This window comes from Zosterops lateralis, assembly GCF_965231275.1.
Source record: "Zosterops lateralis genome assembly, chromosome: 3".
Classification (NCBI taxonomy): domain Eukaryota; kingdom Metazoa; phylum Chordata; class Aves; order Passeriformes; family Zosteropidae; genus Zosterops; species Zosterops lateralis.
The window spans coordinates 17750379-17767197 of NC_139764.1; the positions used below are offsets into that span (position 1 = coordinate 17750379).

Here is a 16819-nt window from a genome sequence, read left to right on the forward strand (position 1 = left end):
GGTATTTTTTTCTACAGATAAGAATGCTGTTCAGGAAGTGGAGCTGAAATTACTGGAAGAGAAATTTAAAAGGCAAGAGAACTCACACTCACTGGAGAACCTGAAAATAGCTTTAGCTGACATGGAAAAGCAACAGGAGTCTACCCGAGGTCTCCTCAAGGAAAAAGATAATCATATTAAAGAACAAGACTGTAAAATAAGTAAGATGGAGGGAGAATTAGAAGCTTTGCAGAGACTCCTTGAATTAAAGCAGAGAGAATGTGAAGAATTGCAGAAAGAGGCAACTGTTTTTTCTCAATGGAAAAATGAAACTGATCATCTTATAAATAAATTTAAGTCTGAAAAGGAAGGTATGCTGGCTCATATTAATGACTTGGAGAGCTCCCTTCAAAGTCAGCAAAACAAAAATCATGAACATAGTGAGAAACTTAAAATGATGCAAACTGAAAGCGAGAGAAAATCCGCAGAGATTAGAGAACTTAAAGGTATGCTGGAATGTAAAAGTGCAGAATTAGAAGAACAAAAAAAAGCTTTTGATGAACTTCAGCAGAAAGCAGAATGTTCTGATAAAAAGTACTGCAAAGAGATAGAAAATATGTCCTGTAAAATACTCCAGCTCACCAACCAAGTTGCTGAAGTAGAAGAAAAGCTACAGCTGGCAGCAAGTCAAGGACTGCAAAGGGAGCAGTGCTATCATGACCTGCTTGGTGAATATGAAAAAATCTGTTGTCTTGTAAAAGCAAAAGATACTTCAGAAATGACAGAAGATGGAGAAGTTAATTTACAAAGCAGACAGGATAAGACTCTTTCAGATAATACACCATTTGCAGCAACTGACTCAAACATTGAAGATCATGGATGTGCAAGAGCTCCTTTAGAAATGGGAAAAACTAAGGATCTGGCCAATTTACAAGAGCAGATCTCTTTTCTTGAGAGTTCTTTAGTGGCTCAAAAGCAGCTGAATTCAAATCAGCAGCAGCAGTATGAAGACTTATTGCAAATGAAGAGTGAAACAGAACAAAGGTTATTTGCAGTAGAACAGATGCACAAAAACTTCGTGACAGAAACCGAGCAGCACATCAGTAACTTGCGAGTGGATATTTCAGCACGTCAGGAATTAGTTGAAAAAACTACAGCTATTCTTGAGGAAAAGGACATGCAACTGCAAGCTCTGAATGAAAGATTAGAAAACAGACAAATTGAGCTTCAGGATTTAAAGATCAATAATAAATTGCTTGAGGATTCACTAAGACAGCTGAAGCTCATGTCTGAAACATGGGGTTCAGAGAAGAAGGACATGTCTTCAATGATTTGCTCATACAGTAAAAAAATTGGTGAACTTACTGAAGAAAACGCAGTCCTTAAGGATTTAAGCAGTGCTTTAAAGCAAGAACAAATAACTTTACTGGAGGCAAATAAAAATATTTGTGATAGTTTAAAGGAAAGAGAAGAAATAATTTCTGAAATGTCTGGAAAACATGAGGAGGAAAAACAGCGTATTGAGTCAAGAACTGAAGAAATCAAAACAGAGCTTGAAGTTTTGCAGGCCAAGTATAAATCAGTAGAAGAAGAAAATGGAAAAATTATGAACATTCTGAGAGAGCAGACAATTGAATTAGATGAAAAAAGAGCAAAATTAGAACAAGAGAAACAGGTACTTAGTGAGAACAAAGATATCTTACATAAACTAATAGCCTCAGAGGAAGTAAAAAAGGATTTGGTTCATGAACTTCAGCAACTGCAGTCAGAATTTTCCAACATTCAACACGTGCCTTCTATGGAGCTTGACTGTTTAAGCCAAGAAAAGCCTAATGTCAGGGAAACACAAAATACAATGCAAGAGAAATGTGCCTTTGTATTTCAAGAAAAGGAGCAATTGGGGAAGGAACTACCAACAAAAAATGAACCTCTAATGTGCAGTGTTAATTGTGAACAGAGACTCTGTTCAGAACAGTTGAGAAAATCCATGGAAGAGAAGGACATTGAGCTAAATAAATATCAGGTTAAACTTGAGCTTCTTCAAATGGATTTTGAGGATTGTGAACTCTCTCTAGAGAACTGCAGGTTAGAAGTGATGCAACTGGAAACTGCTTTAAAAGGTATGGAAGTAGAACTTGAGAAAAGTGTGAGAGAGAAAGAGAGACTGCAGCAAGAACTGCTGTCTGTTAAAGAACTGAAAACTGCAGATTCTTCACTCACAGCATTGGAGGAAGATGGCCACTCATTGGGGTATAATGGTGGTGACATTTCCCAGGATTGTGGCAAAGGAGGAATTGATGAAAATCCTTCATCAGTGTTGCTGGCATCCTCTTTGCAGGTAACAATAAACCAGTTGAGTGAGCTTGAGAAGATGTGTGAGAGGTTGCAGAATGAAAACACTGCTTTAGCCTCTGGATTCAAAGATGTAAAAACCAATGGTACCACAAGTATTGAGGAAGAAGATAAAGATGATATCATGAATGCAGATAGCAATTTAAAAGCTGAGAAAGTTGTTCTTCCTGATGAACTGATGGATCAAAGTGATAACAGTGAGTTGAGAATGTGTCCTGATAATAAGGAAATATCCTTCAGACTTAAAGAATGTAGTTCTTCTGACTATGAAGATTTAAAATTGTCCAGCAAAGAAGTTAAGGTACATTTTGCTGAAGTAAGAGACAAGCTTTTGACTTTCCAGAATGAACACCTAAAATTATATGAACAGCATTGTAGTATGAGCTCAAAGATATGTGAGCTGCAGTCTTGTGTTGAAATACTGAAAGCAGAAAATTCTTTGTTGTCAACAAGTCTGAGCAGTGCTCGTGTAGATTCTGTGCAAGTGTCACTGTCATCCAGCCAAGATGACACGCTGCCTAAATTAGATGAAACCAAGGCCACGGATTCTTCCTCAGACCTTTCTGTAAATCCCTGTTCGTTAGAAGTGAGTGAGGTGGTTGATTCCCGTAACAATGGTTCATGCAAATGGACAGAGGAAATTAATCAGACAGACAGCTCTGTAGAAGTAATTTCAGAGGATGCAGCAGAAGTTTTGGTTGAAAAGTGTCATAATGATCACAATTTGGACCCTGTTAGAGGGTTCAGGAGTATTACTCCAAGAAAATCTAACCTTGAAAATAGAATTGAAGAACTTCAGATGCTCTGTCAGACATATGAGAAGGCCATCAAGGTGCTTGAAGATCAGTTTCATGTTCAAGAGAATATGAAAAATGAGGAAATACAAGAGCTGAAAGAAGTTATACTTTCTGAAAGGAAAGAAATAGATCATCTCAAACAGCAAAATCTATCTGAAAAGGAAGAATGGCAGCAGAAGCTGAATAATGTGACTATGGAGATGGAGTGCAAACTGGCAGCAGAAAGAAAACAAACTGAGAATCTCTCTTTGGAGCTGGAAGCAGCAAGACTCCAACTACAGGTCCTTGATTTAAGTTCTCAATCACTGCTGTGCACAGATATTGAAAATGTAAGTAATTTCTGTCATGCAAATGAGTTTAATGTAACTCCTTTGATTTGTGGTCACTCAAAAAGAATTTTTGCAGTAAAATCTATTTAAAATTGTACCCCACAGAAGCAGTATTATTTTTTAGCAAAAGAAGAAAAATATTCCATACTCAAGCAGTAACCTTTGTCCCTTTAGTAATACTAATAATAGTTCACTTTGTCATGTAGACACCTGTTTTCCCAAAATACAGAACTGTCTTTGCACATAGCCTTTCAGCAAATTAATCTGAAATTTCTCCATCAATACCTGTAAAACTTTTTTGCCAGAGATGTATGTATAAATAAGTGTCAATCCTTTCTGTAAGAAAGGAGACTGTGAAGTAGGGAGGGATAGTATCTATTTATTCTCATAAGAACAGGAACTTTACTAGTTTAACTAAAATCTTAAAACTTACCTTGGTTTTTCTTATATATATTCCTCCCCCTCCTTTTCTTTTTTTTTAATTGATTGATTCTTATTCCTTGCAGAACATAGAACAAGAAAACAATAGTCCTTATAAATTGAGAGTGCCTGTGGAAAACTCAGCTCTGAAAAACAATAATCTTAAAATAATCCCCATTGAGAAAATGGCTGCAGGAGATGCCTCTGTGTGTGGAAATGAAACTGAGACTGTTGAAACAAGATTAATGGAAGATTACACTGAGAAAATTTCTGGAGAACGTGAGTGCAAAAATACATCAGGAAGAATAACCAGCCCCTCAGACCGTGCCAGCGCATTATCATTTTCCAGCAGTAGGGTTTTGTGTGCTGGGTATTTCTGTGAAAATCAAATAACCACTGAAATGCTTCGGGAAGAGGCAAAACACCAGACTGCTGAAAATTTGAAGCTGATCTATGGGATAGAAAAAAACCCAAACCATGTTGATTTAAAAATAAAAGCTGAGGAATCAAACTTAGAGATGAACTTCCAAGAGGCACAAATAATTTCAAATAGCTCAGCTTTAGCAGAACTGGAGGAAGCTACTGTAGCTGCTAAAGAAGAAAACTGTGGCATAAAGGAAAACCGAAGATCAGTTTCTGTCAATAAGCAGGAATTATCTCTTCAAGTAGTCTCATTAGAAAAAGAACCTGAGACCCTAAAGTCTGAGCTGGAGATATGTAAAATTAGATTGCCTAATGCAGCAGACACGTTTCATGATGTAGAGATGACCAAGACAGCTGGTCAGGAACAATTTCTTGCAGCTGAAAATGAACGGGGGAGTCCAAAATCTGAGCAAGTTAATATTGAGAACCATGGCTTGCTCATAGAGCATGACATTGAAATGCTTCAGGCAAAATGTCAACAATTAGAAAGGGAGAGAGAAGTTAATCTGAAAACTATTTCTAGCTTTCAAAAGCACCTTGTTTCAGTCACAGCTGAGAGAAACTATATTGGCCAAGAACTGAGTATTTTATCTGAAAGCAAAAAAGAACTGGATCTGAAGTATCAAAAGCTACAAGAGAAATTAAAAGAATTAGAGTTAACTGAAATGGATACTACTGGATTCATTAGAAGGTTAGAGGATGAAGTGAGGACAAAAGCAAATTTGCTTGAGGCTGCAAAATCTGATGTAAATCAGTTATCGAATGAAAAAGACTGTCTTCTTCAGAAGCTGCAAAGTTTAGAAAATGATGCTGCATCTTTCACCTTAGAAAAAGAAAAATTCCAGAATGAAGCAGCAGATTCAAAGAAAGAAAAAGAGCTGATTGCAAGAGAGTTGGTAATGATGCAGCATAAATTAGCTTCATCAGAAATGGAAAATTCAAAGCTTTCCAAATCTTTGGAGGGCTTGTTAATGGAAAAAGGAGAACTTGCTGCAAGACTCAGCGCAGCACAGAAAGAAGCAGACCAGTTGCGATGTGGAATTGAGAAGCTGAAAGTAAAAATTGAGTCTGATGAGAAGAAAAAACGTCACATTGCTGAAAAGCTGAGAGACAATGAACGGAAAGCTGACTCTCTTCAGGATAAAATAGAGAGGCTTGAAAGGGAATTGGAGATGTCAGAGAAAAATCTAGAAGATACAGTTATTGAGTTGGAGACTGCCAAAGCAGAGGCAGAAACATTAGCAACAGAGATGGAAGAGATGACTGAAAAGCTGAAATGTTCTAACTTACAAATTGATGTCCTCACCTCTCAAAAAGAATGTTTGGCTAAAGATTTAAAAGACATACAAGAAAGATTCCTTGAACTAGAGTCTTCAAATTTGACTTCAGCAAAACAGTTGGAAGAAAAGGAGGAAGAAAAGATACAAATCAAAGATGAGTTTGAAAATACTGTGGCGTTGCTGAGATCTGAGCTCAAAGATATGACAGAGAAATTAGAGTTTTCATGCAAGGAGGAAGCAGATGCTAGAGCAAAAGAGCAAGTCTTGATTAATCAAGTGGCTCATCTTGAGCAAGATAAAATAGTGCTGTTACAGGAATGTCAGGAAATAAAAAATGAAAACATCAAATTGGATCAAGCAAGGGAAGTACTTGTTCAAGAAGTAATGGACTGTAAACAAAAACTCATTGAAAAGGTGGAGGAAAATGATGCTCTTGAAAAACAGGTGAAAGAAACAGAAGCACTATCTTTGCAGCTGAGTCACATGCAGCATGAACTTAAATGCTGGCACCAGGAAAAAGAGAGACTGCAGGAACTGATTGCTGAGTTGAATCTGAAGAAGCATCATTTTTCTGAGGGTGAAACCTCTCCGGATATCCTGAATGTTCTAAAAATGTCTTATAAGGACCTTGAGAAGGAACTGGAATCTACACTTTGTGAAAAGAACACTCTATGTAAAAAGGTAATATGATTTCCGTTAGGGTAGAGTTCCCTTTGTAGGAGTGAGGATAAAGTGTCCTCTGGGTTTACCACTTCCTTAATAAATTAAATCTTTAAATAATTTTAACCTCAGACTTTTGCAGGAAACATCCTATTTTTAAAATTAGATTTTCCATACAATCATAAGTTTTCATTGAAGTTACCAAGCTGGAAAGCAGGGCATTGTTTTGTGTAGGATGAATGAGAAGGTAGCTTAAAAGTAGACATAGAAGTTTAAGCAATCAAGTAATGTGGGATAGTTTCCTCTTTCCTGCAGAAGAAAGGGAGGAAGAACAAGTTGGTACTTGGTGGCTGAGTTTTCATATCATATCTGGAAGCTCCAAAGAAAGTGAAACAACAATAGTGCACTTGCCATGTGAAAACATCATTACCCTGTTGTGACTCTTGCTTAAAACTTGACCAATTATGGGAATAAAATAATCCATCTTAGAAAGTGCTTGTTACATGTAAGTACATTCTTTGGAGGGCATGACACATGTATTAAAAATAATTCTGGAAAATTTTATTTCAGGTAAATGAACTGACTGAAAGTCAATTTGAGCTGCAAGTCAAGCTAAATAATACTGAACAGAAGATTTCCAAATTACAGGAAGAAAGAAATAGGCTTGCTGAAGAAATGCAATGTGTTCAAGAGCATTCAGAAAAGAACAAAGTAAGTTACTCCATCTGCAATATTTTTGTGTGGAGGGCCAGATGCTCAAGTACAATACATGGGTGGAGTCTGGTCAAGAGAGTCTGTGATAATGTACAGTATTAGAGGTTATTGCTTCCAAACTTCAAAAAATCCAATATTCTCTTCTGAAATAAAATGATTACTTAATAGTTTTTTCCCCTCTTCCTTCCATCCGAACTATGTTTTCTTGGCATAAAGGCCGCTGCTGACTAGCTAGACATTTTTCAATGTTGAGAGATTCTCTACTTCAGGCTTTCTATCATCAGACTGAGGAGGTCAGATAAGAAATCAAACATTTTTCGAAACTACTTTCAGTGTTTCAGTACTGCTGAAGTAATTCAGGACGAAGTCAAGGAAGAAACAGTTCTGGAGCCTTTATTTTTAATTTGTTTGCATTTAATTCTAAGAGATTATTTAATAATTTAGACAACTTCAGATCTTATTTGTGAATAATATTATGTCTTCAAACCAGTTTGTGATCGTTTGACCTGACTTTATTTACACAATTCTGTAACCACTGACTTGTTTCTATTGTGGCATTGAGGATTTTGAGTGGGAAAAGAACAGGGATTTCTGCAACTTTCAGAAATCCTAAATGGAAATACAGGCCAGCTGTCCAAAAACTAGTAATAAAAGTGGATGAAAATGCTTAAAAAGTTTTGTCATCTTAAAGAGGGTGAGGAAAGTGACCCCTAACCTCTCAAGTCAGACTCAAGGGGAACAACATTTAAAGATATTAAGCTTTGATTTTGGCAGTGCTGCTTGATTTAATACTATTGGCTAACTTGCACTTGTTTTCTTTTAAGAAAACCTTCCTTTGCTTCCTGTCCTACCTTTTGTGTTCAGATGTTCTTTTCTTTGATTACAGTGAATTCAGCCACTGTTAAATATCTTTTTCTTACCTAATTGTTTTTGAAAATTCAAAGATGCTTCCGATTTAAACAGTTTAATGGGTAAACTCTTTCTCCATTGAGATAATTCCAAATACCAAAGAATGTACTATTACTATTTACAGATTCAGCTGCATCTAACAACTTCAGAAAAAAATGAACTGGCCAGGAGTTTGGAGATGGTCCAGAATCAACTACAAGAAAAAGAACGCGAAATTAAAAGAGAAACATCAGAATACAAAGACAGATTACTTCAAGCAGAGAAAGAGCATCAGGATGCTCTGACAGAAGCGAACCGAAAGGTAAATCAGAAAATAGGAAGAGTAGTGCTGTGAATTTTTAATTCAGTTCTATGTATTTTACAAAATTTTGCTGATCCTATTGCAAAAGAATTTATCTTTGCTAACAATATTTCCAAAATCTACATATACTTACCTTGGAACTTAGTAAGTGTTAAATTAACTTTTTTCCATATAGTGAGCACTTCAAATTGAATTTATCACCCAACTCAGTAAGCATTTAATCTATATAAAAATTCGCTGGGACTATGACCTTAAAAAAGGGAAAGCAACAGTATGTTTAGTCCAGGAAATGGTTGTTTTGGTAGGAATAAAGAAGAAAATTTAACCACTTCACAATATAAGGACAAATTTATTGGAAATACATTTGTCAGATGTGCTATATGCAAAGAGCCATCAACTATTCTGCAGAAATGCCTGTGAAATTTTACTTGAGGCGAGTAGAACACTGGCAGATAACTCACTATAATTGTTTCTAGTAGTTTTCATTCTTATTAATATGAAGTAGATGTAACAGCAATTTATAGTAAAAGTAAGGATTTTTTTGACAGACTTCTTAGAGGCAAGATTCTAGTATTCAAAATATATACTTGACACAAATTGCCCTTTCATTTTTAAAGTCCTCAAAACATAACTATTAAATTTGCTGTGGAATTCCTGTGGATTTATGATATGCTATTAGGTACATCTTTAAAATATAACTCAGTGTCCTTTTGGTACCATAGTAATTAGGCACATTTTCTTTCTCTAGAATAAAGTAGAAATTGAGGCCTGTCATGAGAAGATTAGTTCACTGGAGTGCTTTATCAGCTCACAAAAATTGGAAATTGAGCATTTGAAGTCAAATAAAGAGCAGCTAAATAATTCCCTTAAAGAAGCTAATCAAGCCTTAGGAGAACTCCTAAAAACTAAGGTAAGAAAAACCCCTAAGTACGACCAATTACATGAGATTCCAGACACTGTGTAGTAAAATAAACATAGGATTGGGAACCAGAACTTTGGCTTGACTTTGGTACAGCCTTTGTTTCATTAAAGAGAACATAGAGCCTGGAGAAAACATTGTTACTATTAATGTACATTAGAAAAATTCCGTTCTGTGTTCCATGACTGAGATCACCTAGAACTGGTTTCTGTGACCCTAAACACAGCAATCTGTTGACTATAGTGAACATTGCAGCTGAGCTAAAACCTGGTTAGAATTAACTCAGAGACTTTGCAGTGCCTCAATTTTCTGTTTGTGAATTACTTTGATGGTAAAATATTCCAATGTCTATCCCTAAGCATTAGTCTTGATAGATTGCTCTTGATTCAGTTTTTTCAGTTCCATTCTATATAGAATTCCCATTACAGCTATTAACTAGTGTAATTCTCTGACAGAATTGTTCTCAGGGATGCTGGAATATGAGCTCCACAAACTGTGAGCTACTGATAAGTGGGAACAGTTCTTCATGTTCTTGGTTTGCTTTTTAGTAGCACAGGTAAAGCTTCACTGTCCATATACTGAACTTCTGTACCAATAATCCTATCCCTTCCTTATTCTTATTTTCTGGGTGATTTTGGTCTTTTTTTTTTGTGCTGCTTCAGTCTGTGATCAATTTCTGGCTCCAATTCTGTTCTCCCAATTCAGGAATTAGTGTCTCTCTAAATGCACTCTTGAAGAAACAGTCAATTCAATTCACATGCGAGTAAACACTGAATTAAACTACACTCATCTTGCTCAATGGTTCTTTATTCTTACGGCTCTCCACTGTGGTGTTAATTTGGTTAATAAGAGCAGTCCAAGGATAAAGTCCTGTGGGTTGTGTGCTAGAAAACAGTACCCATGGTAGTGTCAGTGGAGCAGAGAAGGTTCCTAGTTGTGCTCACTGTGTGGTATTTGCATGCAGGTTGGTACCAGACCAATGGGAGGATAAAAGGTTCAGGTTGGACATTGTGAAGATTTTCTTTGCTATAGGAAACGGTGTAAATCGTTGGAAGGGACTGCCCAGGGAAGTGGTGGAGTCACACCATCTGTGGTGCCTGGAATGGTTTGAGGAACAACTCAAGGCAGCCCTTAGTGCTATGGATTAGTTGACCTGGTGGTGTTCTGTCAAAGGTTGGACTTGATGATCTTGAAGGTTTTTTCCAACTTCAGTGATTCTATTTCTCCATTTGATATTATAATGTTTAAAAGGAAGAATTATGTTTCTGGTGAAATAACTAAATTTCTTATTTTTTAGGCTGATAATAGTAACATTATAATTCAGCTGAAGAAGGAAAATGAATATGCCCACAGTAAAGTGCAGATGTGGATGAAATCCTGTAAGCAGCTGGAACAGGAAAAGGAAATGTTGCAGAAACAACTAGCTGAACATGATGAGATGCTAAAGAAGGAAAATCTGACTATGGCAAAGCATAACAAAGAAGGTAACTGAATCTAGATTCAGTCTTAATGCTTTCTTAGTGATGCATTAATCTGTAAAACTTTCTTGTTCCCTAAAATGCCCACTTGCATATGCAGCTCTAATACAGAGAACTATTCTTAACTAGGATAAAAAATTACAAGTGCAAATGTTGAATATTTTCAAAATCTATCTAATCCTTTTTTCTCTTAAAGTTGTTTTCTCTTCTCAGAAACAACATTAGGTTCTGAATAAATATATTAAATGTTACATTTTTGGTGTTGAAGAAAAGGGATGTTTTTCTTAAGTAAGTTTTGTGTGCAAGTTATTTTATCATTTTCCAGCAGCCTTTTCCCTCTGATTCTCATGCTTAGTTCTTAATATTTTAGCTCACTTCCTGAGATGCACTGTAAATGATGCTTAAAGTCAGTTAAGGGTGCATATGGAGTGTTCAGAAATTACAAAATGAGAGGGAAAATCTTTCCCCATGCACTGGTCAAGAATTCTTTTCAAAATTTGCATATTTGTTCTCTATTTAACAGGGATATTATTATATTTATCACATTACTGAATTTGTTTCATGGTATTTTTTTTATAGTTGCACTGCTACAGAACATGTGTAATTAAATTATGTGTGGCCATTGCATTATAAATTCTTACGTATGCATCTTTTATTATGTCAGTTATATAAGTAGTTGTGTTTTTTCTTTGAAAGATGCTGATGATAATGCCATTACAGAAGAAATTAAGTTAAAATTGGAAGAATTGCAGGAATCTACAGAAGTGAAGACCAGAGAAGCAAATGAGAACTTGGAGAAATATTGCTCTCTAATTGTTAAATATCATAAACTAGAGGAAGAAAATGAGATGCTAAAAACACAAGTCAGTTTGTTGAGTACTCAGCTGAAACAGGGAGCAAGTGATGCTGTCAGCACTCCTTTGCTGCATTCAGAGAAGTCATCAACAGAGAAGAGCAAACACTCTGTCAAAGACAGAAGGTCAGATGAAGATACCACTAAGCTTTCAAGTAAAAGGCAGAGATGTGAAGACAGCAGGAAAGAAAATGGAGAACCAAGATCTCCTGCTCCAGAGACTTCACTGAAAAAGAAAAGGAAGTGTGATATCTCTCAAAATCTCCAGGCTCGGGAAAACACTGACTCTGAGCTGGATGGGCTTCCAGAAATAGTGCAAAAAGGTATTTATGTCTTGTAAAGGCAAATGTTCTCTGAGCACAGCAGGTGTGCTTTTCTCTTCTCTTTTGTTGAATGGCTTTCACTCTGAGGAGGTGACTATACAAACATTTTTGGTGACAGTGATGGAAGGTGAAAGGAGTCAATGAGAGATGTAGCAGTTGGTGCCAAGTTAGCTTTTGTGGAGCACTGGTGTTAGACCAGCAGAACACGTTTCTGTTGGATTAATAACTCCCATTCTGCTAAAAGTTAAATGCTTGTGGCAGTCTCCTGTGCTACCATCACCTCACTCACAGGTGTATTGTGCAGTGAGGCAACTGGAGACCAGACACTGGGGAGTATTGGTGTTTGGAGGGAAGCCCAGGTGTGTTCCTGAAGTGTTTGTTTATTTGTGTTCTTTTATTTCTTTCAATACCAGTAATTAAAAGTGTGTTAATTTGCAAAACATTAAATTGACTAAAATTCCCTGAGTTGAAACTGGTTGCCCACAGCAGTAAGACGTTAATATCTTCATGAGAGCTCACTTTCCATCTGCAATGAATGCCATGAAATTAGGTAGCCTGGTGTTCCATGTGAGGGTTCACTGCAGCAGAGGGTAACTGAGAAGACTGCACAAATCAGGGCTTGAAAAATATCCAGTTCAACTACCTATTATTAAGTTGCTATTTATAATTAATGTAATTGCCATCATTAAAGGACAAAACCATAGGAATACTGAATAGCCTCAGCTTTGGTGGTCATTCCCAGAAGTCAGGATTTCTAAGGCTAATCATTATTTGCATTTCACTTTCTTACTAGCATTACTATATCTGCTAAAAATAGCCCTGTTCTGAGGATATATGTGCCAGTTCATGTCTGACTTTTAGGCTAGATAGAGAGATAATAAACTGTCTATAATTAAATAGTTTTACACAGAGAAAAGTATTAAAAATCAAGAGCATCATGCCACGGTATCCTGAATTAACCAGTATGGTTTTCTGTTTGAAATTACCCTCCACATAATAATGTACCTGTAAAGAAAAAGACCAAACATTTTTTTGATTTTTTTTTTCCTCTATAGAATTGGTCTTGTAAATCAATGGTTGTTCTGTGATATCCAAGTATTGCATTTGAATTTTAGAATATGCAAGATCTATTCAGCAATCTCTTTGTTCCATTTTTTCCAGTGGAACAGATGATTTATTTCAATCAGCTATTTTACTGCTATTGTGAAAAAAGAAATCCATTTGAGGAAGTGTGATTGCCTTAGCTGGTTTTTATAGAAGCTGTTTATTTTTCAGGATTTGCTGACATCCCCAGTGTCAAGGTCAGCCCTTACATTTTACGTAGAACAACCCTGCACCTCAGATCCAGTCCCCGTCTGGCTTCCTCAAGTGAGAAAAGGCCTTTGCCTGCGCAGGACTCACAGAAGTGCAGGCCAGGCCATCTTGGTGAGCGCTGCTCTTCAACACCTGGTGGCAGCAAACCACAAAAGGTAACCTGGAAAAATTTTATCTGGGTATGAAAGTCATGGGGAAGACTAAATGCATTCACTAAATGTATTCATCTTGCCAAATAAATTTGAGGATGTATCATTCTTTATGTTCCTCAACAATAGAGTGGAGAGAAGATCATAAATACTGAATGGCTGAAACATGACATAGGTCTTGACCATAGTAACAATCTGCAAATTGTTCATGTGCTGGTATTTGTGAGCTCATAGGAACAACCAGTGAGAACTGTAAATTCAATACAGGTATATTTTCAATTTCTTATAATGGATAATAAAGAGCAGATATTCCTTATACTGTGGCTTCTTAGGTTGCAGAGAAAATAACCATCAAAAAGACTAACCTCTGGGAGTTTGAGCTTGCAGTTTTCTGCAAACAGCTTTTCTTGGAATTTATAGAACAACTACAGATATTTGAGAGGCTATTAAACATGTAAATAGGGAACATTTGGATGATAAAGATTGGGTTGTGTTGGAAGGGACATTAAAGATCAGCTAATTCTAACCTCCCTGCCACAGATGAGGACACCTTCCACTAGACTAGCTTGCTCATCCTTACCAAATTTTGATATTATCAAAACAAATAAATATGACACAGTTATGTTTTGAAAGTGGATTGTTATTAAGAAAACATTAGTAACTGAAGTTTACATCAACTTTGTATTTTCAGTAATAGACACATTGCTGAATGTTTCACAGTACATCAGAGCAATGTGTTCTTTCTAAGATGATGCAAATGCTTTGCAGATTATAGAAAATTGTTCCAACTTTAGGACAGAAATAAACTTTTTGCCATCCAAAATGTCCCCCAAAGTTTGTAACCATGTTATCTCAAGTTTGGCAGTAAGAGAATAGTTATTGCTAGCTCTTTGTATTAGGGCTACACAGAAATATGTCAGTAGACAAAAATCCTTCTAGTTTGCCAGGTTACACAAAAATATTCTTTTGACAATCTTTTGTGGTCAAATTCTTTTGACCAGAATCTTGCACGTAACTTTTTGGTTTTTTCTTTTTTTTTCTTTTTTTTTTTAAAAAAAAGTTATTTTGTATTAGAATATAGAGTATGTTGGCAAGATACCAAAAGTAAGTAAAGGCAAATGCCACATAGTTTAGTGGATGTATAGCTTTTGAGGCCAGAAAGCACCATTGTGGAAGCAAATCAGATCAGACCCATATTTTTTTTGGAGCTATAGCAATAGGAAATTGGTGTTTTGCAGTGAGAGTGAATCTGCTGGATTTGTGTATGTTGTTTCAAGGGATAATCACCCCACTTGCCAAGAGTTGCTGCTTCTTACAGACATTGCCTGGAGGTCTGTGTTTTATTATTGTTTCATTAAGTGATGCCAATAAATTTTATTTATACTCTATGTCTGTTTCCCTACAACCTTAGAAACAAATGGTGTTGCTTGTAAAGAATCTGAGTAGTGCAAAAAAGAAAGGAAGCCTCTATCACAGAAAGTTGTGTAGTAACCACCTGCCAGCATGGTGTAAGCTTGTTGTAGACTCTTGCTGAGCATAGTCAGGGTTATAGCAAATCAAAATTAATCAGTAATAGTATTTTCTAATTTAACTGGAGAAGGGATTTCCCAAACATTCCTCCTCTTTGCCTAAACTTATATTGTCTAGGTCCAAGGACAGGCTACTCCTCACCTTCAACTAGATTGCAGTAATTAAGATTTCAGTGTTGGTTTTGTTCCCCCCAAGTGTAAATATGCAAAAGCCATCAGCTCCAGGAATTTGTGCCCTTCTCTCTTGGACACTGCTGAATATGTGTGTTAGTTTTATTTCAAGATGATGTACATCTGGGAATTTCCGGAGGAATTGCTCATATTGTTTCATCATTTGTTGAAACCATTAAAACATGTTGTTTCATGCTTTATATTAATACAGTAAATGGTGTGTCTTGTTTTCAAAGTGAAATAAACCTTGTTTCCTTCTCTTTGACAGGTACTTGTATCTACTTTATTTCAAATACCCAGTTTCAAACTGTTCCAAATTTCTCAAGGTGTTTAAAAAGTGCCTGTCATGTTCATATGCAAATTTATTCATTTTCTCTGTGAGTTTAATGCAGAATTTAAATTGAGTGCTTTGACTGCACATCGGTCAAAATGTGAAAGCAGTGGTTCTGCCCAGATGTCAGCAAAAAAAGTGACACTTATGCTTTATGTTTGCAGAATATGTACAGAAAAAATTAAATACGGCTCTTGGTACACACTGCCAGGTAGTTTAGTAAACAGCTTAAGAGTACTAGTACTGTCTGTTCCTTATGTAGCTTTTTTCTGCTCCTGGAAAATAGTTTGCCAGCAGTGTAGCAGATATTTCATCTCATACCACAACAAAGTAAGAGTTATCAAGCCTCACTGTGTTGTGTATTCAGAGTGATAAGTGCCTTAAAAATATGTTTTTCTGCTTTCAATATGTCTATGTCTTTTGCAAATTCCCAATATTTAGTCTTTTGCAGCAAGTCTTTTGACCCAAGGCAGAAAGCTAATATGGTTTTCCATTACCAGTAAACAAGAATGTTTTTGTTTGTGTTACAGGAAAACGATGAGCAGCAGTCCCAAGCTTTTCCACCGACGAATTCCACGTCAAGGTCACCGCTTTGCCTGCATAAACAATCCCCAAAACCTCTCTCTGATAATACGAGGGAGAGTCGTACAATACACAAAGCAAAAAAATCCCTAAATGAACAAGGATTATCTGAGCAAGATGACCAAAAAGAGAATTGTAAGGTGCAGTAAATCTGACTTAGTCATTACTCAGAGTAATTGGTGATCCAAACCAGTTTGTAATATAAATAGCTGAACTGTATGGAGGGCACCGTTTTCACTTCTCCAATGAATAAGTGTATATGGGTTCTGCAGAAATTCTTTGTGAATATTTACTAATACCAATAGTCACTCAAACTTGTGAAATAATAATAATAATGAACAGATATAATTGATCTTTTTATAGAATCACAGAATTAATTAGGTTGGAAAAGACCTTTGAGGAGGTCACTGAGTCCAACTTATAACCTAATATCACTTTGTCAACCAGACCATGGCACTGAGTACCACATCCACTCTTTCCTTAAACACCTCCAGGAATGGTGATTCCATCACCTGCCTGGGCAGCCCATTCCAGTGCCCAATCACTCCTTCTGTGAAGAACTTCTTTCTAATGTCCAGCCTAAGCCTCCCTGGTGCAGTTTAAGTCTGTGTCCTCTTGTTCTACTGCTAGTTAACTGAGAGAAGAGACCAACCCCCACCTGGCTATAACCTCCTCTTAGATGTAATTGTAGAATTATGATTGTAGCATTTTCTGTAAATACTTTTTTATAAATCTTAAAAAAAATTAAACCATAGAAAAAATGACTTCATGTTGCCATGTAGTTAATTGTTGCCATTTTTGTTGTGTACCAACGGTTGATTTACAAATAGAAAATAAACTCACTTAAGTATCTAAAAATACCAGTTTCCAGGAACAATGTGGCAAACACTATTGGATGATTCAAAATGAAGCAGTGATTTTACTTTCTAGGTACAAGACAAAAATATAGAACCAGCCAGAATGTGCATCCAGTGCACAGGTCTAATGTCCTGTGTGTTGGTATCCC

The 16819-nt window shown here is 36.3% G+C and overlaps 1 protein-coding gene across 1 annotated transcript in view; it reads left to right on the forward strand.

Annotated features, from left to right (window-relative positions):
• Positions 1-16292, forward strand: part of CENPF (centromere protein F) — a gene marked incomplete at its 5' end in the record, with an annotated part of 33124 nt that extends 16832 nt beyond the window's left edge. The window contains 9 exons of the mRNA XM_083858529.1: positions 18-3457; positions 3964-6261; positions 6811-6951; positions 7988-8164; positions 8913-9074; positions 10381-10567; positions 11258-11737; positions 13013-13206; positions 15762-16292. Of these exons, the coding sequence (XP_083714655.1) occupies positions 18-3457; positions 3964-6261; positions 6811-6951; positions 7988-8164; positions 8913-9074; positions 10381-10567; positions 11258-11737; positions 13013-13206; positions 15762-15962 (7280 nt within the window). The 3' untranslated portion in view covers positions 15963-16292. The remainder of the gene's footprint in view (positions 1-17; positions 3458-3963; positions 6262-6810; positions 6952-7987; positions 8165-8912; positions 9075-10380; positions 10568-11257; positions 11738-13012; positions 13207-15761) is intronic.
• Positions 16293-16819: the final 527 nt, after the last annotated feature.